The following is a 24,418-nucleotide window of genomic DNA, read 5'->3' as shown; positions in this document are numbered from 1 at the left end:
CCAAATGGTATCACAAAGAGTTGGAACTGATTGAAATGAAAAGAACAACAAAATAATTAGAAAAAAGTTTTCTTGATATCCAGCTGAATTTGCCTTTTTTCAGGAATCACCCATTGCTCCCTGTTCTGCCCTGTGGGGCCAAGCAGAAAATATCTATTCTCTTATCTAAGTGACAGTTCTTGAAATATTTTAAGACAGCTATCATGTCCCAACTGAGTCTATTCTTCTCCAAGCTAAAGTTCCTTCTATCAGTACTCGTTGAGCATGATGTCAAGGCACTTCACCGGCCTAGAAAACCCATTTCTGAATAATCTCTCATTTATTCATGTCTTTCCTAATATGGAGAATCCGTGATAATTGTAGATGAAGACTGTTACTGACAAATACAATAGTGAACATTTAAGAAAAATAAGTTTGGAATAATTTTGCTGCTTCTGTGTTTCTGTCGGTCTCTTTGTCTTTCTGTTTATTGCTGGTTCTTCTCTCCTTGTCTGGCTGGTCTTTTTATATCTCTCTGTTTTTTGTTTTTTGTTTTTAATGCATCTCTCTGCCTCTTCACTCTCATTTTATCTCTCTCTCTCATTTTTGTTCCTCTCGCTAACATTCTTTTGCTCTCCCTCCTTAAAAGGGATTTTGTTTTTATTTTTTTTTCCTGAAGTACTTAGTGCTTTAGACCGCTTGTGTTGGTGCTCTGATGAGCAGAAATGATGTTGACATATGAAACAGATTAAGGCTTGCTTTCCCATGTATGCTAAACAGGCCTTGTTTCAGGGGGGCCACACTGCCCTCTTGCAAGCATATGTTAAAGCAGAATGACTGCCCCGGCACTCTCTTAATCAAGGGAGCACTCCATTTGAGTAGTAGAGGTTTCCTGGGAGAGCAATAAAAGGAGAACCCCATCTGTTAGAAGGGATTGATAGAGGCAGCTATGCTTCCAGCCAGGGGGATGGTGAGATGCTGGTCCCTTCCCATTCTCAGTTCCTAGGATTAGTCTTACCTGAGTTCTGCAAATCAGAGTGCTTATGCATGAACAGATCCCTGTGGGGCTTTTCTTGGGATGTTTGTATTCCAACTTTGCAAGGTTGGAATGGGGTATGAATGCAAAGGAAGGGGCATTCAGAGCAAAAGATGGCCTTCAGATAGGGGTGTTATGGGGATTCTCTCTGGCCCAGGTCCCCAGAGAGATAGGAAGAGGAAAGAAAGATTACCTCCAATGGTTTTGCAACCCTTGTCCTTTCAAATGGGTTTAAGAGCATGGTAAAGTTAGACTATTCTTTTTTTAAAAAAGTCGGGGAACCCTTTCCGATCCTTTCCCAAGGGCCCCCTTCTGACAGAGACTTCCTCCAAAGAGAATTCTAAGATTCCTTGAACCCCTCTCCTTTCTAATTACATTATTTCCTTCTTTTCTCTATTCTCTCTCTGCTTTCTCCCCTCCTGCCCCTATACCCTCTTCTGTTCTCATTTTTCCTCCCTACTTCTGTTCCCCCTTCTCACCAAACAACCCCCCCTTTTTTCATCTTCTCATCTTCCCCCTTCCTGTCTCCTTATCTTCCTCCCTCCCCCTCTCTGCGTTTTCCCTTCACCCAATGTAATTCCTCTTCCCTCCCCTCTCCTCCTCATCTCCCTCCGCCCCCCAGATACCTCCTTTAACTCGGCCTCCCCTCTCAGACCCGGCACTGGGAGTCCGGGAGGAGAGGAGAGAGGGGGAGGGCACGGCAAAGGAGGGGGTAGTGACTGAATAGGAGGCGGAGGCGGAGGCGGAGGCAAAGGCGGGGCTGGAACTGGGGGAGGCAGAATCGGAGGCAGCCTCAGCCTAGGATGCTGTGAGAGAAAAGTTCTCAGAGCTGGAGCGGGAGCCGGAGCTCGAGCGGGGAGCGCAGGAAGAAGAGGAGGGAGAGGAGAGGAGCGGAGGAGGAGGAGAGAGCAGACAGCGCCGCGGGCCCGCGGGCAGCGGACAGCGGCCACAGGGCACCGGGCACCGGCAGCAGCAGCGGACAGCTACAGAGACTGCGGTTGGGGCACAAGGGTAGCTCCTGGCGCGGCGTGCCGAGGACAAGAGGCGCTCAGCGCGCTCGGCTCTAGGCGGCCGGCGGGCCATGTTGCGGAGCCCCGCGGGTCACTGAGGGTGCCCTCCTGGAGCCCCCCGGAGGGGCGCGCAGCTACGATGCAGCGCCCGGACAGGGCTGCGGGCCGGGGCAGTGCCCGGAGGAGAGAGGCTGCGGCAGCGGGGAGAAGCGTGTGAGCCCTTGATAATCAAAGACTCCGCGGGAGCGAAATCGGAGCAGAACCGGGGCAAAAGCCTTCGCCTTCATCATGGGCATCGAGGGAGCGGCTCCCGGGCCTGGCGGGCAGTTGTGCGGGGCGCTCAGCCTGGTGCTCGGAGCGCTGCTTTACAAAGGTAAGCCGGACACCTGTGCCTCCGGGCCCCGCTGCGCCTTTCTGGGCTCTCTCTCCCGGGGACCCTGGAGTCAGTCCAGAGGGCTGACCTGGAGGAATGAGATCCTTGGCAACAGCTGGGGAGGGAGTACAGAGCACAGGAGGAGAGGGCAAAGTTTCTTCTCTTGAAGTCCGTGAGTTTGATGGATAGGGGAGCTGCCCAGAGCGTCAGCCCTAGCTCCTCTGAACCCCACAAACGTCTGCCCTGTCTAGGGGCCCTGGCGGACACTTGGATTGGATGATTTCCAAGTGTCTTTTTCTGGGACTTGAGAGGGTAGTGAAGCTAGCCCGCAGGTGACAAGATTTGGAGGCACCCGGGGAAAATAAGCTTTGGCAGTTAGGGAAAAAAAAAGTTAGTCCCCTTCTTCCCTGCCCCCCCTCCCGCCCCAGCGCACACACAAGTACACAACACAAGCATACACACACACACACTCACTCTCTCTCTCTGTCTCTCTCTCTCTCTCTCTCTCTCTCTCTCTCTCTCTCTCTCTCTCACACACACACACACACACACACACACACACACACACACTCCCCTGGAGTTTTCTTCAGGCCCTGGTTGGCATCTTTTCCCCTGGGGCTGTCCGAATGACGTAAGGGGGATTTACTCAGAAAAAAGACTGTCCATTGTTGATCGGACTACTCTCCTACTAGCCTGCTCTGCCAGCCTGCAGCTCCTGTGCCCCCCTGCATCTCTGAGACGCAGCACGCCTCCATCGAGTCCCCTCTAGGAGCCAAGTCTGGCTAGCTGATTTAGTGGGAGGGAGAAGCGAGGAAGGGGGGGGAAGCAGAAAGGGGCGAAATGAGGTGACCCCAGTGGAAGAAAGGGGGAAAAAACCTGTCCATCCTGGTCCCACGTGGGTAGAGAGAACATATTCCTGATTGAGAAGTTGGGAGGTGCTGAACTCAAAGAGAAAATTGTGGGCTCACTCTCCATAGGACACCGAGGGTAGGAGATTAAAACCAGGGTACTCTGGGTTTGGAATGGGGTAGGAGTGAGTGATAAGGGCTTGTCTTGAAAAGCTACAAAGAACTGAAGGAGGGGTCTCTAGTATTGGACAAACGATCTTAATCTGCCCAGGAGTTGCTTGTAGAGGAATTTGGGGGGGGGAGGAAGAAAAAGAGAGGGAAAGGATGCTGAGTTCTTCCAGAGCTGGGTGATGTTGATGGTGAGGAGGATTAGAGAGAAACAGAAGAGATACTGGAAACAACCGAGCATTGTCAAGAGCAGGGCTCATCATTGGCTAGGGCGTGCTGGAGAGATGGAGGCATCGGTGCCAAGGACAGCCAAGACCAGCAGCAGCTGTCGGGAGCCTCAGAGGGAGGGTCATTGAGAATAAAAGGGTAAAATATTAGTTTCCTGCCCAGTGCAGTGTTTGTGAGCCCAGGGTTTTGCAATTCCATTCTGGGTGCATGAAAGGGGAGCCAGTTAGCTCAACTTATCAACCAAGGTGTTTTACAAGCCTTCTATTTTGTTCTCTCCCTGGGAGATGTCTTTTCTGCTCTAGCTCCTGGGGACTGAGCATAGTCCTTCAGAGCTGAAGTCTAACTAGATGAAAATCACTTGCTCTCTCCTGCCTCTTTCCCCCCTAAAGCTTTTTAAGTTCAGTCTGGAAGTGCATTAATAGTGACATGTTGCCAATTGATGTTAAAAAGTTGCATTTGCTTTTCAAAAGTCATTATTCACAGTGTGAAATTCCAGGAAAATCCACATTTGGTGGGGCTGTAGACTCAAGCATACTGTTGTGCTAGACTTCCCTTACTTAGCTACGGTGGAGAGAAAATCCATTCTAGTTAGAATACTCTTAACTCTAACCCCTTGTGTTGAGATAGGAGAAGGAGACTTTTAGAGATCTAGCAATTGGTCTTTCCCCTGAGGAAAATCCTTTCCCTCCCACATTGGGGAAGGGGGCTTCTAGAAAAGAAGAGGTTTGAATCAGCAGTTAGGATACTTGGATTCTGGTCCTAAACACACCACCTGTGGGGCCCTGCCTAATTAATTTACCTGGTCTCAGTATCCTTTTTTAAATTGATCAGTTCTCTATGATTCCACAGGTCCATTGGGAAGATAAAATAAAAGAGGAGAGAGAGAGGCACTGCCCAAGTTAGAATGCCATGGAAATAGAAAGTGGCATTGGCTTTGTAATTCAAAATATGGATCATCATGACGTGTTTTATTCTCTATGCTCACTAGTCTGCTTTGAGGACTAAATGAGATGATGAATGGGGGGAGGGCTTATTTTAAGATGTGAGATGGAGGAATCATTGCTTTGCTTTTTTGATTTTATTTGTAGGATTTTCACTTGTTAGCACAATCTTGTTTCGATCATATTTGCAAGGTCAGACAAAATCGTTTTATCTTTTGCCACAGACTCAGGAGAATGAATGGACAACTTTAGGGGGCAGCAGAATATTGAGGCTAGGTAAATAGGATAGCCATGCCCTCAGAGAAGTGCACCCTTTAGTCTATTTTCTAGTCTTTGTCCTATCCTTTTATGATGATTATAAAGAGAGTTTCTTTTTTTTTTAAGGTTGGGGGAAAATGAAGGGGAGGATAATCTTTTAAGGATGGGGGAGAGGGTAGAAAATAACCATTCCCTAACTTAACCTAAGAAAGGAGAAAGTTTATAGACCTTTGCTCTGTTTTATTCTCCCTTTGAAAGAATAGCTCTTTCCGTCCAAGAATGAAGTGCAGATCTGTGGAATCCTTCAAACCGCTGTATCAATTTTTAATACCAATTGTGTGTTTATTTTTGACTGCGGATCTGGAGACTTTGCTGCACGTCACTGCTTGAAATAGACTTAATTGTTATAAGAAGGATCCAGAAATAGGATGGTCATTTCAAGTAGTGGATCTATATGGGAATAATTAGGGGAGACTTGGTCATTCTGAGTCAAGAGTCAATAGTTTGTCTTCTTTGATCTGAATTTGAGGGCGTGAATCTGATCTTTGATCTGAATTTTAGTTCAGGTGCACCTGGAGTCAGGAAAGTTGAGGACAGAGATCATAGAACCATAAGATCATAGATGTAGAGCTAAAGTGGATCTAGTTTGCTCATCTCCTTATACAAATGAGGAAACTGAGACCCAGATAAATGAAATGATTTCCCCTAAGTCACATACATAAAACTAGGATTTGAATCTAGGTCATAGGATCGTAGATAAAGAAAGAGCTGGAAGAAATTGTAGAGTCCACCTACTCCAAGTCCCTCATTTTTTTTCAGCTGAGCAGCTGAGGCCAAGAGAAATGAAGTGAATCACCAAAGATCACACCAGTAATGAGTGAATTTCAGTAACCATGATTCAAAATCAGACCTACTGGCTCCAAATCCAGTATTCTTTCCACTGTGTCCTTTTGAGTGTTGGAACACTGATAACCACTGCTGAGCACATCCCCGAGGCCTCTGGGAAAGTCAGAAGAGAACAGTGGGTGTTAAGCAGGTAGTGAGGATAAGCAGCTCCCTGGAGCAAGACACCAGCCAGATGGGAGGAGACTTGGTAACACCCTCCCACTCCCTAAGCCTTGATGCCAAAGAATTAGAGCCCCTGCTGCCTGCGATAGAAAATACCATTTTTCTCCAGGAATGATCCCATGCTGGGTTCCAGATTCCAGAGCAGACTTTGAAATCCACAAACTTCTCAGTTATTCAGAGGTGTGCTATCCAATCAGTCAATTATCCACAACCCTGGCTCCTCCACATGCTCTCCAGCGTCTCCCCGCTCATTGGTAGCTCCACTGAGTGCAGTCAGAGTCAGGGAAAGGAGACACTTGCATGGATTGATTTTGTTCTTAGCAGTGCTGGGCAAAGGAGATTAAAATTCTTGGTTAAGCCAAGGATTTGGGATTATCTGTGGATTTCATTTATCTGTGCTCTCTCTCCATCCCCCATGACACTAACAATTGAGAGTTGACTTTAAAAGACATTTTCTTTTGATGGTAATAGGCAAACCTCACTAATGTGGACTGATTAGGAGGGAAGCCAGTAGCTAGTAGCTAGTTAGACTTAATGGGGTATATGACTTATAGGATATTTTTTATGCACTGTAGTTTTATTACTCTCAAGTACATACTGTACAGATAAGGCAAAACCATAGAAATTAGCTATCAAAGGGGTATTAAGCAGAGATTCTTTGGACATGCATCAATGGCTAATAGGAATGGGCTTTCCTTAAATAGCCGGCAGATAGCTGGTATTAGTTATCTGTATGTCAATGAGTGAGTTTAAGGTGTTTGAATACAGTGCATTTCATTAAGTAGGCTATAATCCCCCCCACCTCCCACAGACATGTGCATGATTTTTTTCTGTTCCTATTCAGTTGCTAAGAAATGCTGTTTTTACTTGATTTCACAAGGCAGCTAGATGGCGTAGTGAATAGAGCTCTGGACCTATAATCAGGAAGACCTGAGTGTAAATTTGGTCTCAGATACTTACCAACTATGTGACCCTGAGGAGGTCACTTAAACTCTGTCTGCCTCAATATTATCATCTGCAAAATGGAAATAATAATAGTCCCTGTTCTGCTGTGTGTTAATTCAGTTAACTTTTTATTCAGGCTAAACGTCAATCCCTGGATGTATTGTCTTTTCCAAGTTCCTCCCAAGTTGTTTTAGTAGAAAGCTCTATTCCTTTATTTTTGCTTCTCTGCGTTTCATTTCCTGGAGATTTTCTGTCTAGTTGTGGAGGAAATCCGGAGAGCCTGAAAATTTCTGACTAGTAAGTCAGAATGCCATGTTCCCATAACGTTTAAGCATTCTCCTAGGGTGATTGTGAGAATAACATCAGACAATATTTGTAAAGCATTTTGCTAATTTCAAAGTGCTTTATAAATTACAGTTACTATTATTATTCATTAATTCATTCATTTACTGAATACATAGATAAAAGATAAATTGATTGATATATAGAACATATAGGAAGAGTGAGGGGAAAAAATGAGTCTCCTTCTCTTAGGTGATTATGGGTATGGAATATTGTAAATAGTGTTGGTTGATCATAGAATCATAGATTTAGAGCTGTAAGGGATTGTAAAAGTAGTCCTTAAATCTAGCTCTCTCCTCCCCCATGTCTAATTTATAGATTACATGTCCCCCCCCCCCATCATCAGGCAGAAAATGGGTTAATTATCTTTGCAGAAGTGCCTTTTATTTCTCTTTCTTTTTATTATTTATTACAAAGGAAGACTCTGGAGGAGAGCATATTCAGAAATGAAGGTGATATAGAAGCAAAAAATATATCCAAGACAATGTAAAACAAAATATATATTTTTGATAGATAGTACAAGGGTACCTTAGCTCCCTAAATGACCAGATGGAACAAACATTTCTGATCATTGGTCTCCAGATAAATGATATCTACCCCTTCCTTTCTAGTTTTGCCATTACTGTGTATGCCTGTTCTTTATCAGTGATAAGTGAACTCTCAAGTGCATACTTGAAGCCTAGGGTACAAAGGGAAGGGGAGGGGGAAAGCAACATTTCTTCTCTATTCCCCTTACATCCTCAGTGGCCTTCTATGAGAAAAGAAAAGCCAGGACACTTCAGAAAACATAGAGATTGACCAAGAAGTTATAAAAAATGGTGTGACTAACCTTTCTACCCCTACCGTAGTCCATGGGCCAATTCAGTCAATAAGACATGAGAGACCCTGGAGAAGAAAAATTACACAACAAAATTGAGCGATGACCAGAATAGAAATTAGTCAACATCCCAGGGGATCGTCCAATCTAAGTGTTAGTTAAAGAAATGGGCAAATGTTATGAAGAAGATTAGCAAATGAGAAATGCTGGTGTAGTCCTGAGGCCTCCATGGGGTACTAAATCAAAGAATTGACATCTCATGCTTTAAAAACGAGTTTAATCTTAATTCCCCATTTGCCCAGTTTCACAATGTTCTTGGTCTCGCCTCTAAACCCACCCCCCCCATCTCTCATTGGGTTCTTGGAAGCCTGGAAGACTTAAAAAGCAGTTATCCCATCCCTCCTTGGTGCAAATGTTGCCCAAGTTTACATATTTAGTACTTTTAATCTTTCATCCTGAATCAGTCCCTCTGGCCCTTAATTATAATGTTTGCTTTTCTCAATGTTTCCTTGTGCTCTCTCTGTGGACTGGAGGAGATGTATAAACAGGAATATCACACTAACCAATGTTGTGCCTGGTGGTTGGTTAATGTAATTCTCTGGGATAGTTTTGTAGCAATAAAGGATTCTTGTTTTCTCAAAATAAACTCAATGACTTATCATGGAAGAAAGGAGATAAAGAGGTTGTTAATTGAGCAGAAAGGGAGAAAAAGGGGAAAGAAGAAAAAGAGAAAGAGGAGAAGGAGGGAAACAGAAATAGATGGAAAGACAGACAGGGAGACAGAACAAGATACCCCGAGAGAGTAAGATACCCAGAGAAAGATAGAGGAGGGAGAAAGAGAAGAATAAGGAAGGGAAAAGAGAGAAAAATAGAGGAGAAAGGAAAAGATACTGAGGAAGGAGACAATGAGGGGAAAAGTAAAGCAAAGAGGGAGTCAGAGAAAGATGGGAGGAGGGAGGAAGAAAAGGGAAAGGAAAAGGAGAGAAAGAGGTAAAGAAAAAGGCAACAGAGGAAGGGTAAGAAGGAGAAAAGAGAGAAAGGATAAAGGAGAATATGAAGGAAAGAAAAAGGGGGAGGAAAGAACAAGTAAGAAGGAGAGAGAAAAAGGAATGGAAGATAGGGGAATAGAAAAGAGAGCAGAGAGAGAGGAGGAAAGGGGAGAGGGAAAAGATGTAATAGAATGGGAGAGGAATAAAGGAAAAGAGAAAATATGAGATGGAGGGGGAGAGAAGAAGGAAAAAAAGAGAGAAAGAAAGAAGGGGAGAGAGATTGTATTGACTTTGAGGTTCTTTCTTTCAGGTTAAAATTTTAAAAAAAAAATCTACTGATCCCATAAAGGCTATAAAACTTGAAATATGTGGTTTTTGTCCCCAGTTGAAGCACAAGCATTACTTAGGAAGTCTTGCAACCCTGTTCTCTCTTTGTTCCTATCTGACTTTTGACTGGTAACAGTAAGGAGACAAGAGGGTGATTTAGAAAATAGCCCGGATTTAGAATCAGAGACCCAGAATTTGAATCTGTTTTGGTTTTTGTGTGATCCTGGGTAAGCAATTCAACCACTCTGGGCTTCAGTTTTGTCTTGTAAAATCAAGAAGTTGATCCCAGTGACCTCTAAGGTGCTTTTCAGGTCTAAAGTATAGGATTTTCCCCCTCTTAAGTTTATTGTTGTCTCCATAAATGAATGCCCCAAATATTTCTGAAAAATTGGGAGTTGGTTTCTGCTCCACTGGCCTGTGTGATGTACTAAGAACATGTCCATTATTTCCTGACTTGGGTCGGGGCAGAGAGAGGATGCTTTCTGGCTTATGTGATAAGACCCTGTGCAAGACCTGTGGGCAGATTCATCCATCTGCAAATGCAGAAGATGATGCTGTTCCATTTTCCCCAGAATTGCAAAGCTGGAAAATGTGTCCTTTTCATATGGGGATCCTCAAGAGGTCTTTGACTCCTCTCTGCACTTAGAGCTGTCTCCGTCATTCAGACTTTATGTCCCCCCAAACACCCATATCTACTCAGCTCTGCCTGACAGTTGCTGTATAAATTTGACCAGTTAATTTATTAATTGGCCCTGTCCTTGCAAAGAGCCAGATGGGCCAAAGTATTATGATGATCCAGGGGCTTCCTTCTGACAGTTGCTGAGCCTTCCTATAGGAGGAACAATGAGAGGATGCAAGAAATAGGGAGATAACCACTCTTCTCTTGCCTCTGCAAATTACCTTATCCATCACCCCACCTTTCTGCCTTCTGGAGGTATCAATTCCAATTTTTCCAACAATTCCAATTGTTCTCCAGGCTGATCATATCCTATCTGGAATATTGCATTTATTTCTGGGTATTACAGTATACTAGTAGTAATAGTACTAGTAATGGTAGTGGTAGTAGTGGTGGTGGTGGTTGTTAATGTTTATGTGGCATTGACTTTGTACCAGGTACTATGTATGACGTGTTATATAATTATTATCTCACTTGATCTTCACAATAATCCTAGAAGATAGGTGTATTTATTATTTCCATTTTATAGATAAGGAAATTTCTGTTTGCCTCAGTTAAATGACTTACAAAGGGTCATCCATCTCATAGTGTGTGAGGTAAATTTGAACTCAGGCCAGAGCCTGAAGCTTCACTCTATCCATTGTGCCACAATCCAGACACTATATATAGGTGTTCAGCCAATACACAGAAAATTCACAAGTCTGGCCATATAAGAGTCATTCAAAGGAATTGGGAAAATTTAGATTGGAAGTAAGAAAATTGATGGGGAAGGTGGGATAGGATAGCATCTTCCAGAATTTAAATGCTATTAAGTAAGGGGACCAGACTTGTTCTGTTTGGTTTCAGGAGGCAGAAGTAGGAAAACTAATCAGTGGGAAAAGATCATGGAAGCAAGAGCTGGAAACATCCTCAGAAGCCATAAAGTCTGACCCATCTCATTTCTTTTTATTATTATTATTATTATTATTATTATAGCTTTTTATTTACAAGATATATGCATGGGTAATTTTTCAGCATTAACAATAGCAAAACCTTTTGTTCCAGTTTTTCACCTCCTTCTCCCCACCCCCTCCCTCAGATGGCAGGTTGACCTATGCATGTTAAATATATTAAAGCATAAGTTAAATACAATATATGTATACATGTCCATACAGTTATTTTGCTGTACAAAAAGAATCAGACTTTGAAAGAGTGTACGATTAGCCTGTGAAGGAAATCAAAAATGCAGGCGAACAAAAATAGAGGGATTGGGAATTCTATGTAATGGTTCATAGTCATCTCCCAGAGTTCTTTTGCTCTGTGTAGCTGATTCAGTTCATTACTGCTCTATTGGAACTGATTTGGCTCATCTCATTGTTGAAGAGGGCCACGTTGATCCATCTCATTTCATCAATCAACAAGGAAAAGGAGGGATGTCAAGGGACTTGACCAGGGTCACACTAATTGTCAGAGATGGGATGTTAGGAGCTTGTGATCTTGAACTTGGATCATCTCTCTAAAGATGTTTTTTGGTGTAAAGGAGAGAGTTTTGGATCTAGAATCAGGAAAACATAAGCTGGAATCCCATCTCAGACAACAGTAGCTATGGGACCCCAGGCACATTACTTAACCTGCTTTAGTGTCAGTGTTCTCATCTGTTAAATGGAGATAAGAATTACATTCGCTTAAAAGAGTTCTGGAGATCAAATAGGATGATAAATGGAGAACATTCAGCCATCCTTAAATTCCCAAATAATTTTTTTTCTCTTATTGTTGTTGTTTAAGAGTTGTGTCATGGGGGGAAAATATTAGAGCTTTTTTATTTTGTTTGTTTTTGTTTTTGTTTTATTTTTCAGCAGGCCTCCTGAGGGTCTGGACATGACATAGAGGGTAGCATATTCAACTTAGAATCAGAAAGACTTGGGTCTCTTGGATACTAGCTAAGCCTCAGTTTTCTAAGCTGTAAAATGGAGAGCCAAGATTAGCCTCAATAGCCTCTAAGGATCCTCCAATCTGTTGGCCTCCTAGCAGAGGCTGGGCAACAACTGATCTGTTCTCTTAAAGCTTTTATATATGGGTCCAACTTGGTGGTTTCTAAGTTCCCTTTCAAGCATCAAATCCTGTGATTCTGTAATTGATCCGCTCTTTGGACATGTATTTATTGATTGCCTACTTTGTATAATAATCATTGTTATCATTACCTTTTTGATCCTAGAACATCATACTGTCTTTCTGAACTTTTCAGAGCTAAACTTTATGGTATCTAGCTTGAGGTTCTAGTGACCTGTGAGACCCCATTTCAGCAGGACCTTAGGGCTCCATTAAGTGTTCTTCTCTTTGTAGCATCCTTATTTATGAGGTAAGAAGGCCTTGAGGGAACAACCAGCTTTGGAAATAATTCTGCTCCAGCTCTATTTATGTCTCTCCTATTTCCTAAATGGAAATGTTCTCTCTTCATCTATTTGTTTAAATCTTTTGGGTCAGCACATGGCCCCAGGTCACCATTCTCCTCCCCTTTCTTTCCTCTTTTCAACTGTAAGTAGTGAACTGACCCAGAAATTCATTTCTTCTCATTTTCCTGAAAATTCAAACTGTATTCATCTATTGTGTTTGTGTCCTATTAATAAAATGCTGTTCCTGTCTTACACTAGCTGTCACTTAATGGGGACTTTTCCATTTAGTGGAGCATGCTTCGGTTGCTGGTCCTTTGCCCTTACACCAGTACATGTTAATGGAATAAAGGCATTTATTTGGAAATCAAGGTTTGGGGATGGGAGCTAACCTTCTAGCTCCCTCCCCAGTCTCTTTCTCCTCTCCTTCCTCTTTATCTGGTAGGAATATCATTAGATTAAATCTGACTTCTCCCATGTCCAATAGAGTTGGTATAACCTTGGCATTTTAGCAGTCATACTGGCAGTCAATAATCTCTCCTATTTCTGTTCATTTCTAGCTATGTGACATTAATCAAAGTCACCTTCTCTCTCTGAGACTCAGTTTCCAAATTTGTAGAATAAAAGGATTGGACTAGATATTTTTAATTTTTTTTGGAGGGGGGAGATAGGCAATCGGGATTAAATGACTTGCCACAGGTCACACAGCTAGTGTCTCCAACTAGATTTGAACTCAGGTCCTCTTGACTGCAGAGCTGGTACTCCATCTACTGCACTGCCTAACTTACCTCTGGATTAGACTATCTTGACAGTATATTTTAGTTTTAACTCTATCATTCCATAATCTTTTCTGTCTCCTATCTACTTCAGTGGAAATTACTTTAGTGAGTAAAGACTCATTTGCTATCTAAAAATAATGAGAATTAATCATTAATAACATTTATATATAGCACTTTAACATTTGAAAAAGCACTTTACACAGCATGTCATTCGATCCTAACAAGCTGAGACACATGTCATTGTAAAAATGAGGAAACTGAGGCAAACAGAGGTTCAGTGATTTGTCAAAACTCAGGTCTTCCTGATTCTGTTTAATATTTTATCCATGGACCCACTTAGCTATAAGCTAACTCTAGTCCAGGAACATAAGTTCCTTTTATAGTAGATACTAACTTCTGTATTTGTATCCCCAGTGCCTGGCCCAACAGCTGGGATATAGTGAGTAATAAATAAATGTTGGTTGATCAATCAATTGATTGATCATCTCTTGCCTGAACTATTGCAGTAACTTTTTAATTTGTTTCCCAGTGTCTAAGCTCTTCCTTTTCTAATCCATCTTTCACAGAGCTGCCTAATTAATATTCCTAAAACACAGATTCTAACTAGATCATTCATTCCCTCTACCCATAAATCTTCAATGGCTCCCTATTGCTTCTGGGAGGAAATACAATACTCTTAATCTGACCTTCAGAGCTTTTCACAATCTGATTCCTGCCCACCTAGCCAGCATTTGTCATATTACTCCTTTCAAGCACTCTCTAGTCCATTCATACTGACCCTTCTTCTCTCCCTTGTGCATGACACACTAACAGGTTGGTTCACTGAACAGAAGATCTGAGTTCAAATTCTGCCTTAGATATTTAGTAGCTCTGTAACTGGCAACTTGCTTAACTTTTATCTTTTTAAAATTCCTCACCTACCAAAAAAGGCTAATAATAGCATCTACCTCCCAGGGTTATTAAATTACAGTGACAGCTAGGTGGCAGTGTTTTGAGTGCTAAACCTGGGTTCAAATCCAGCCTCAGACACTTAAAAACTATGTGATTCTAAATAAACTATTAAATCTTTGTCTGCCTCAGATTATTTATCTATAAAATGGGGAGAATAATAGCACTTGTCTCTCAGGGGTATTGTGAGGATAAGATGAGATAAAATATTGGGCAAATCTTAAAATCTTTTATAAATGATAATTTATTATAATTACATTACATCATATCATATTACATTACAAATGATATGATATATTTTGATACAGTAGAAAGAGAATCAATTTTGGAGTCATGCAACTTTAATTCAAATACTCCTTTGCTCCTTGCTGCTGGTGTGGTTTCAAGTATTGTCATTTATTTTATGTTTTGCACAGTTTTTATAAAAGGAGAGAATTGAATTAAATGGTCCCTTCTAGCTCTTGATATAGGAGTTGATTAATTTCTTTATATAAACTTTGTATTCCCCCACCTTCCCCAAGGAGAATGTGAGCTCCTTGAGGGGAGGTGATGTTTTGTTTTTGCCTTTTCGCTAAATGGTCTTAGCTCTTATTATGGTATCTTGCATAGGATAGAAGCTGAAGAAAGAAATGCTTGTTAAACTGAACTAGCTGAAGTCATTCTTGTCTCTTGAACAGTCAATTGTGTGTGTGTGTGTGTGTGTGTGTGTGTTTGGATTTTTTCTCCAAAATGCCTTAATCTTTCATTCCTGATGCACATGGATAGCAAAAAGATCGACACTGTCTGCTTCATATCAAACTGCCAGAAAAACTTCTACAGCTATTATTTGAGATTTCTTCTAAAAGCCCCAAAGACAAAGCCTTCCATAGCCTTTAGTATAATATGAAAAGGGAAGATGAGAAGTTCATTGAATTTAAACAGATCTAAAAAATACTCTCTTTTCAGAAATTATGAATTTGTTCCTATGGGAACTCTATCCGCTAATGCATAATTCCAATTCTTCATGAGTCTCTTAGGGCTTACAGAGGTAAAATGATTTGCTCCCAGTCCCATATCTGACAAGTTCTTCAGTAGGAGGATTTGAATTCAAACTTCTCTAATTTCACTAAAATTCTGAAAGGGTGTACTTGAATCTAAGACAGGAGGGTGCTTGTAGTTAAGTACCTACTGGGTGTGAGATGTAATATAATGATGTGGTCAATCTAGTTGGCATATATTTAGGATAATGTGGTGATGTGATGTTCTACAGTTGCACATGCCCAGTGTGGTGTAGTGATGTAGTTGTGGTGGGGTCTTTAAGGGTTCCAATGAGAGAGGGCTCAGCCACAGAGAAAACTTCAGCCTCCAGATTCCATACTCCATCTTTGACCAGCCACATAATGGCTGCTCTCCTGCCTCCTTCACTTCACTCTCCCACTAAGCCCAAGGCCCATGAGAGAGCTAGCCCAGATATTACAGTCTATTATGCCATGTACCCTATATAGAAAATGCATAAAAAATTTGCACACCCATTGCATGGGAGACTGCTTAAAATGGCTCCAAGACTTTTGAGATGTCACATATATAAGTAATTATGTCTATATAGATATAAACAACCTAAGTAAGTGATGTCTATGAACAATGGAAATTCAATTTACTTATTGAATTTCATATGGTTTTCATTTTTTTTTTTGGCTTAGCCCTGAGTTTCAAATTCTTTATCTTAGACTGTAGGTCCAATCAAACATCATTCATTAACCTCAAACTAAGTGGACACCTATCTCCCAGAGTTGTACTGAGGATCAAATGAGATTATAAAGTGCTTAGTATGTTCATGGCACATAGTAGGCACTTAATGTTTGTTGTCTTCCTTTCTTGCCATATTTATATATCATCTTGTATATTTCTAAAGTGCAAGTATGGTTGTTAGTTAGAAGTTTCATTCCTATTTAACTCTACAAATGAGGTTTTCTTAGTAGAGATGGATCACCATTTCCTTCTCCAGCTCATTTTACAGATGGGGAAACAAGATGCCAACAAGCTTAAGTGACTCGCCCAATGTCATACAGCTAATAAGGGTCTCGGGTCAGATTTGAACTCTAGACGAGTCTAACTTCAGACCTGACACTCTCTCCACCATGGCGCCACCTAGCTGCCCCCAACATCTAGTAAGTCAATCCTAAATAAGTAAACAAATAAATAAATTAATAAGAATATATTAAGAGGATTAACATTTAATATCCTAGGGCAGTTAAGTCCAGCTAACTTTTGTTAGCTGTGAAGGACTATTCAAACCAAACAAAAGAATCTGTACATCAACTTAAAGAATTTGGGATATACCTGGAGGCTTTTGAGTAGAGGAATTACACGGTTAGATAGACCTGTGCTCTAGGAATATCAATGTGGCAGCTGTATGGAGGATGTAATAGAAAGGATGGATATTTGAATCAGGAGGTGATTGAAAGAGTCAAGTTAAGAAGTCATGGAGGTCTGAATAAGGATGATAACTATGTCAGTAGAAAAAAATGGAATGAATTGGAAAAATATGATGGCAACACATAGATTCACTTGTAAATTCAGGGCTTGAAGGAACCTTAGGGTTATCATATCTAAAACCTCTATTTTATACAGATGGAGGAAAAAACTCCCAGAGGCAAAGTGATTTTCATAAGATCCACTCATTAGACGACATTATTTTGAATCTTTCTTTCTTTGTCTGGCACTAGCACACTGCCTGGCATATAGAAGGTGTTTAATGAATGCTAGTTGACTTGACAAAGACATGAAGTGTCAGCTACGAACCCCCATCCAGTAACTCTCAAGCCTTTTCCAACAAACCATGCTTCTACCTAATTTGAATGATTAAAATATTGAGCAGGAAGGTGGAGGAAATGCGTTGAATAAGGGGTCAGAGTTGAATATTGCTCCTAGATTGCCAAATTGGACGACTGTAAATCTGGCCATTCCCTTGACATAGATGAGAGAGTTAGAAAGCAAAATGTATTGGAGGGGTACAAATTACAAAAGTTGTTTTGAGTATGCTGAGCCTGAGGTCATAGCAGGACCTTAAGCTGAAAAGCGCCAATAGACAGTTGGTGATGAGGGACATGTCAGGCCACTTACTCAAAATAGAGAATGATAGACCTTCAGCCTTCATTTCTTTGAGCCTCATTTTGCTCTGCTCTCAAATGAAGATTGAATGTCTTGCACAAGGTTACACCTAAGGGAATAGGCTGGAGCCAGCTCATACAGGGAATTGATTGTTAAACTTTCAGTGTGAGTATTTGTACCTAAGAAATTGACAAAGACTCTTAATGGGAATTTGCACAGTGCATGGCACACAGTAAGCACTTAATAAATGTTGATTGATTATTTTGTTGATTGTCTAGTCAACTGTCTAATAGAGAAAATGTTCATGAAGATTAGTTTTAAAGTATGTCTCAAATACATTTTTTGGTTATTGTTTGTTTTTTGGAGAGCCAGTCATTAAACATTTCCCAGCACTCTCCTGATTATAACTATATCCTACTGAGCCATAAAATCAAGACCCAAAACTCAGGGATTGTGACTCCAAACCCAATCTAGCTTTTACTGTAATACTAAACTACTTCTCCAGAGGCACAGGGTAGTGATGTTTTAAGTCATCTTCAGGGGAATGTTGCAAAATAGACAATTTGTGGAGGTTGGGAGGGAACTGGCAAAAATAATGAATTTGGAGGTAAGAGTCTGGATTTGTATGACAGCATCAGGAATCAAAAGCATCTTAATGGACTCGATCATTGGGCCTATTCCAGTTGAAATAAAGTTCACTAGCGATAAATGTCAAGCTTGATTTGTGGGCTCAAAAAACCCAACTTTGCAAATGTAAAATGGGAGAAGTATAGCTAAGGAAGCAGTTTATCTGGAAAAAAAAAGATCTGGGAATTAATGTAGATATCAACCTCAACATGAGTAAATGGTGTTAGTTGGCAGCTAGGAAAGTGAAGCAAATCTTGGACTTGAGACCATGATTAGAGGCCTATTGTCAGACCACATGTGAAGTCTTAAAGTCAGAATTATAGACATTCATAAATCACAGGTCATCTAATATGATCCCTTTCATTTTACAGTAAAGCAAAATGAGGCTTAAGGAGAATGCTGCCTATTAAGGAAGGGTACTAATCAGCTGGAGAGCATTCCTTGGAATCCAACCAATGTAGTGAAAGACCTTCAATCCATGTCACCTGGAGACTAGTTGAAACAATTAAAGATACATACCTTAGAGAAGACATTTCTTAGAGGGGGCATGATAGATTTCTTCCAATGACTATCATTTAGATGAAGAATTAGATATATGTCACTCAGGCCCAAGAGGATAAATTAGAAACTACTGTTAGAAGATAGAAGTTAGCATATTTAGGCTTTGCATCAAGAAAAAAACAACCACAACAAAACTTCCTAAGAGGCATTTCTAGAGGTCTTCCGGCAAAGATTATTTCACCACTTGCTGCTTTTCCTTTTCTTAGTTCTTTTATTTGTAAAAGAGGTTGCTAGACTAGCTGTTGCTCTTCATTCTCAAAGAGGACCAAACTGACATCATTGTGTTGGAGTCAAAGTGCAGCATCCGACTATGACTGATCAGACCAGTACGAGCTTGGAAGGTTCCACCACAGATCAGGTACAGATAGTCCACATGAAGATTTGGAATGGAGATGGTTCTAAACTTGTGCATCTCATGTTGCTTTGGGGCTATTACAATTCCTCTTCGCTCACTGAGTGCCTTTATCATTCAGGCATGCCAAACTGGGCGATCCTTTGCAATCATCTCCCATTTTAGGCGATGGATCTCAAAGTTGTTTAGAGAGATGTCCTTGTATCACTTTTTTGGAACTTTGGGTGAGCCCTCACCTTTTAAAAGACTCTTTTTTTTTTGTAAAAGACTCTTTTAGGTAAACACTTATTTACTATTTGAACAACATGGCAGAATTGTGCTCTCTGAATTGAGTTTGAATGTTTAGCAGTTCAACTCAAGAAAGGATTTTGGTGGGTAACTTACCTTGCCATGTAATCTGAATAATCTTCCTAAGATAATTCAAGTGGAAGCAATTCAGTTTCCTGGAATGACCCTGGGATACTCTCCAGGTGTCAAAGGCATACAAAGTATGCTTTGTAGACCTTTAATTTGGTAGTCAAATACCTCTTCTCTCTTACACTTTAGAGAGTCCCAAATGCTGACCTAGATCTGTAAATGCATGCATCAATCTCATTTTCAGTGTGTACATCCTTGGAAAGTAATACTACTGAGGTAAATTAATTTGTGCACACTATTGAAAATTTCTTCATTTACTGTAACTAATGGTTCCATGGATGGTGTGATTCTAGCTAGTGGAGAACCTTGGTGTTTTCTTGGTGTTAATTGTTAGGCCAAAATTAACACAAGCAGCAGAGAATTGATCCATACTTTGCTGTATCTTGACTTCAGAGACTACATTGAGTCTTGCACAATCAAATGCAAATTAAAAAACAATCATGTCCCAACACTCCCTCCTCTTCACTCTTGGCTAGTAATTTTTTCAAGTTAAATAATTGACCATCAGTGCAGTAGCTGACCTTGATGCTGTTTTTATCCTTGGTGAAGGCATCTGACAACATTGCTGAAAACATCATGCTAAAAAGCATGGGAGCAAGCATATCACCTTGCTTCACTCCATTGGTAACTGAGAAAGCACAAGAACATTGTCCATTATCCAGAACTTGTACAAGGATGCTGTCATGAAACTGATATACAGTATTGGTGATCTTCTCTAGGCAACCACATTTTGCCATAATTTTCCACGAGTCTCAAAGAGACAGTAACAAAGGTAAAAGCCTTGGTAAGATTGACAGACATTGTATTTAGACCTCTGTCTTGCTCTTGGCATTTCTCCTGGGGTTATTGGGCAGCAAACACCACATCAGACATTGGACTAACCCCTAACGTCCCAGGAAATCAACTTACTTTTATAAAAACTATCACTATTAATGTAAAAATCACCCATTCAAACTCCAGAAGAAATATAGAAATCAATACTATGAAAATATTTAGCCCTACCCCCAAAAGGAATTGGAAAGTGAGGGGGTAGATGAGGCAAATTCTCCCATAATCCCTCACTAGTAAGACATGATGGTATTCCAACCCCAGAAAAACAAATTGAGAGTTAGCATGGCATGAAGGTTTGACAAGTTCATACATATAGAAACCTTTGGGATAATTCATTTTTTTCTTTAGTTGACTGAACAGGATGAAATGCCTTTCTCTTAGGATTTCAGTGCTGTTGATGAGAGTGTCTTGGTTATTGGATTTTTGTTGCTTTAGTCATTTGGGGGTGTTTGTATGTGTTTTTAAATATATTTTAAAATATATTAAATGTATTTAAATATATCATTTATATATATTTCATGTTATATATATAAATATTTATATATGTATATTTATAAGACATATATACATATCCTAGTGCTATTATACAAGGTCTCTTCCTCCTCCCCTACCCCTCAGCTCTGTGCCTGAACCATTTCAAGACACTAAGAAATTTTCAACACAACAGAATATCACTCTGACCCATCTTTAGGCATTTGCGACCAATTTTTTTTGGTTTCTCCAGCACTCAAGGGGCAGCATAGCACGTATCTATCTGGTTCCGTTCTAAGTCATTGACTGCTCATGGACTCATCTTCATGTGGCTTGATAATAATAAGGAGTTGTCATCTTTGTGTCATGGCTCAGTAAATTCAGATTGGATGCCAGTGCTGCAATGGGTGACTCTGCAAGGCAGAATGTTTCAGGGAGCTTGAGTAATGGAGATCCTGCAAGAAGCTTTATTCTCAGGGTTATAACTGCTATGGCCTTGGTCACTGGTATTCTGAAGTTTTATTTTTGTTTTGTTGTTTGGTTTATTTGTGTGTATGTGATTTCCTTGAAAGCTTTTCTTAAGTAAGTTGGCTGTTACAATCTTACTCTCCTTGGAAATGAACCATCATTACTGTGATTGCCATGTATTAGGAGAGGCAGGCAGGGATGCTATAATAGAAAGTCCATCTAAAACGCTGAGACTTCATCTAACATGTATTTCAACATATTTAACATGTATTCAACTACCTGCCAGCTAGGGGAAGGGGTGAGGGGAAGGAGGGGAAAATTTGGAATAAAAGCTTAAGCAAGGGTCAATGTTGGGAAAATTACCCAGGCATATGCTTAGTAAATAAAAAGCTTTAATTTAAAAAAAAAAAGACTGAGCCTTCTTTCTCTTGAAAAAAAAAAAAAAGGTTTGGAATAAGTGTCTTAATAGGGGATTGAAGGAACCACACCCATGATGGAATTCTGATTTCTTATCATAGGAAGGAGGTCATAGGATTATAGATCTAGATTGGGAAAAGAAATCAGAAGTCATCTAGTTTAAATTTTCTCATTTTACAGACAAAGAAATTGAGCCATCGGGGATAAAGTAATTTAGAATCGCAGAGAGAGATAGAAGGACCTCAAGAGCCATCAAATCCAAACCCCTCTTTTTACAGATGAGTCATTTTAGTCATTTCCTTGCTCAGGGTCACATTAATTGTTATCAGTTAGAGGCAGAATTTGAACTCAGGTCTTGGGGCTCAAGCTCCAGGAAGATTATTTTAGTTTTTATTAGAAACTCAGTGGTCAATAACATCCATCAAATGAACACGCAAAATAAGAGACAAACCTCTAAACCCAGACCCCCATTTCCCTATAAGGTAGAACTAAGAACAATAAGAAACTAAGGAACTGCTTTTCTTTTCTCCTTCCAGTTCTGACTCAATTTCCTTCGACTTTAGTTTTCCTTCATGCATTCTTTGCTCTCATGTATACTTGTGTATGTGTGTATATGTGTGCACGTGTATATGTCCAACCTGTAATTTCAACCATGTAAAGAAAACCTAGAATGGAAATTCCTATTGCATCTCTGTACTATTCCAGTAACTTACTGTCTTAGAGACATTGTCCTTGTCAGTGTGAGAAGTAAGACTTTAATCTTCCCTGCCCCACATCCACCTCCCAACACAGGAGCATGTGCATGCTCATGCACACACACAAGCACACACACCCCAAATAAGGCAAGGGGGCTGAACGTGGGTTCACATCCAGTTTCTGCTACCTACTGTTTTTGAGATCCAGGCCACAGCACTTCCCTTCTCATTTAGCTAACTCTTTTGGAGGAGAAATTAAAGGAAGTATTGAAAATCTTCATTGGTAGAAGGGATTTCTTCATTGTGATTCCATTGAAATCCATGACAGGTTTAGAAAATCATTCTCTTCTCTTTTTTTCTCAGTCTCTTTCTTTCTCTCCTTTCCTTCCTGCCTGTCTGCCTTACTTCCTGCATTCTTGCCTTCCCTCCCTCTGTCTTTCCCTTTCTATCTCTCTATTTCCTTTCCTCTCCCCTTACCTCCCTCCCTCTCTCCCTTTCTCCCTCCCTCTCTCCCTTTCTTCCTCCCTCTCCCCCTTCCTCCCTCCCTCTCCGCCTTCCTCCTTCCCTTTCCCCCTTCCTTTCTCCCTCTTCCTTCCTTTCTCCCTCCCCCTCTCTCTTCCTTCTTCCCTTCCTCTCTTCCTTCCTTCTTCTCTTCCTCCATTCCTTCCTCCCTTCCTCTCTCCCTTCCTCCCTCCCTTTCTCCCTTCCTTCTTCCCTTCTTTCCTCCCTCCCTTTCTTTTTCCCTTCTTCTTTCCCTCCCTCCCTCTCTCCCTCCCTGTTTCTTTTTGGGGTTCTTTCTGTGTATTTGTCCCTAGCTCTGTTTGTCTCTGTCTCTCCTCTTTCCTCCTTTCATCTTCTCCATCCTATTCTGTCCCTGCCACTTCCAGCCTCCAATCCCTCATGTATATTGACTCCAGGTTTTTACAAAGCTAAGTCAGCTAAGAGCACCCAATCTCTGGAAAGGCTTCAAGTACCAGTCAGCTACTAAATTCATAGAGACTCATCACCATCTTGGTTCAAATAGGAGAGGGGAGGGCGAGGGTTAGCTACAGGGAGAGGCTGAGACTTTGCTTAGCACCCAAGCTGGTGAAATCACAGCTACAAAGAGTAACTGAAATAAGCAGTCTGTGCTGCACCTACCTGATGTAGAGATAAACAAAGGATATTTATCATCAGTCTGTCAGCCCAGCAGCCCAGGCTTCAGGAGCAGGGGTATCACCAGACAGATGCATCATTTGTGCTGGCTGCCGAACAGGAAGCCGGGTGCAGAGATGGGCCCGATTTCATTTCACCTCTTGGTTATGATCATGCACCCTCACTTGTCTGATAAATGTGATTAATCTCTTGTTGGGGGAGAAGGGTTATGCAGCTTTCCCCTAGAAAATGTCTATAAATTACTAGCATGTAAGTTTTTTTGCCCTCTGTTTTGAAGGGGGACTGCGGCATTCCATGATTCCCATCTATATATGATGATAACAAAAGTATGTCAGTAGTAAAAAAAAAAATGACCTTTTGTTTTAGGGAGAAGAATAATAAAATCTGAGAATTATAGGTGAAAAAGATTTTAGATGCCATCTAGTCCAATCTCATCATTTTACACAAGAGTAAACTGAGGCTCAGAAATTAAATCACTTGCTCAAGGTAGGATTATAAACCAGTTCCTCTGACCCCAAATCCATTGCTCTTTCTACTTTGAGTCCTTAAACGAACTCCACTATTTCCCAATGGCAATCCAACATTATTTATTTGTTTCCAATTAGACTGAAGTCTTTGGGAACTGGGGCTGTTTTTGTTTTTCATTGTACCTGCAATGCTTACAACAATATCTCCAACATAGTAGGTCCTTAATAAATGTCAATTGATTTAACTTGACTTCCTTTTCCTTTTTCCTTTCCTTTCACAATTTTGGGCCCAGGTCATTGCTCAATTTGCAATAACTGTCTAAAACGTGATTCCTGCTAGCCCAGACTTGTTAGTTATTCGTTCAGCAATATAGTCTAACTTAGACAATAGGCTTTCTTCGTTCAATTGTTTTTCCCTGTGTGGAGAATTAGGTTAAATTTTCTAGCATAATTATAGACCTCATTTAAACTTCTGACAAAGCCTTGATGTGGTCAGCATAGGGCCTTCTGCAGAAAAGAGTAAATAAGGATCAATTATTTGTGGGATTCCCTCTTAGACTTGACATATATTATATCCTGGGAAAACAGAGAGAACATGGACAAGAGTCACATAGGAATATGTGGGCTCTCCATTATTAAAAGTCACTAAAGTCAATGTTGTAGTTTCAATGAGAATTTAGAATGTTAGAGGCTTTTATTTATTTTTGCTTTGGACAGAAGGCCATATCTCTTGTCTATCACAAAAGAGAATAGAGATTTCAAGTTA

The 24,418-nt window shown here is 40.8% G+C and overlaps 1 protein-coding gene across 1 annotated transcript in view; it reads left to right on the top strand.

Annotated features, from left to right (window-relative positions):
• The first annotated feature begins 2,102 nt into the window (after window positions 1-2,102).
• Window positions 2,103-24,418, top strand: part of TMEM132C (transmembrane protein 132C) — a 518,834-nt gene continuing 496,518 nt past the window's right edge. The window contains exon 1 of the mRNA XM_051972616.1: window positions 2,103-2,398. Within this exon, the coding sequence (XP_051828576.1) occupies window positions 2,314-2,398 (85 nt within the window). The 5' untranslated portion in view covers window positions 2,103-2,313. The remainder of the gene's footprint in view (window positions 2,399-24,418) is intronic.

The sequence above is a fragment of the Antechinus flavipes genome, chromosome 1 (genome assembly GCF_016432865.1).
Source record: "Antechinus flavipes isolate AdamAnt ecotype Samford, QLD, Australia chromosome 1, AdamAnt_v2, whole genome shotgun sequence".
Lineage (NCBI taxonomy): Eukaryota > Metazoa > Chordata > Mammalia > Dasyuromorphia > Dasyuridae > Antechinus > Antechinus flavipes.
The sequence above is the reverse complement of the archived record's forward strand: the minus strand, read 5'-3'. Positions and strand labels throughout refer to the sequence as shown.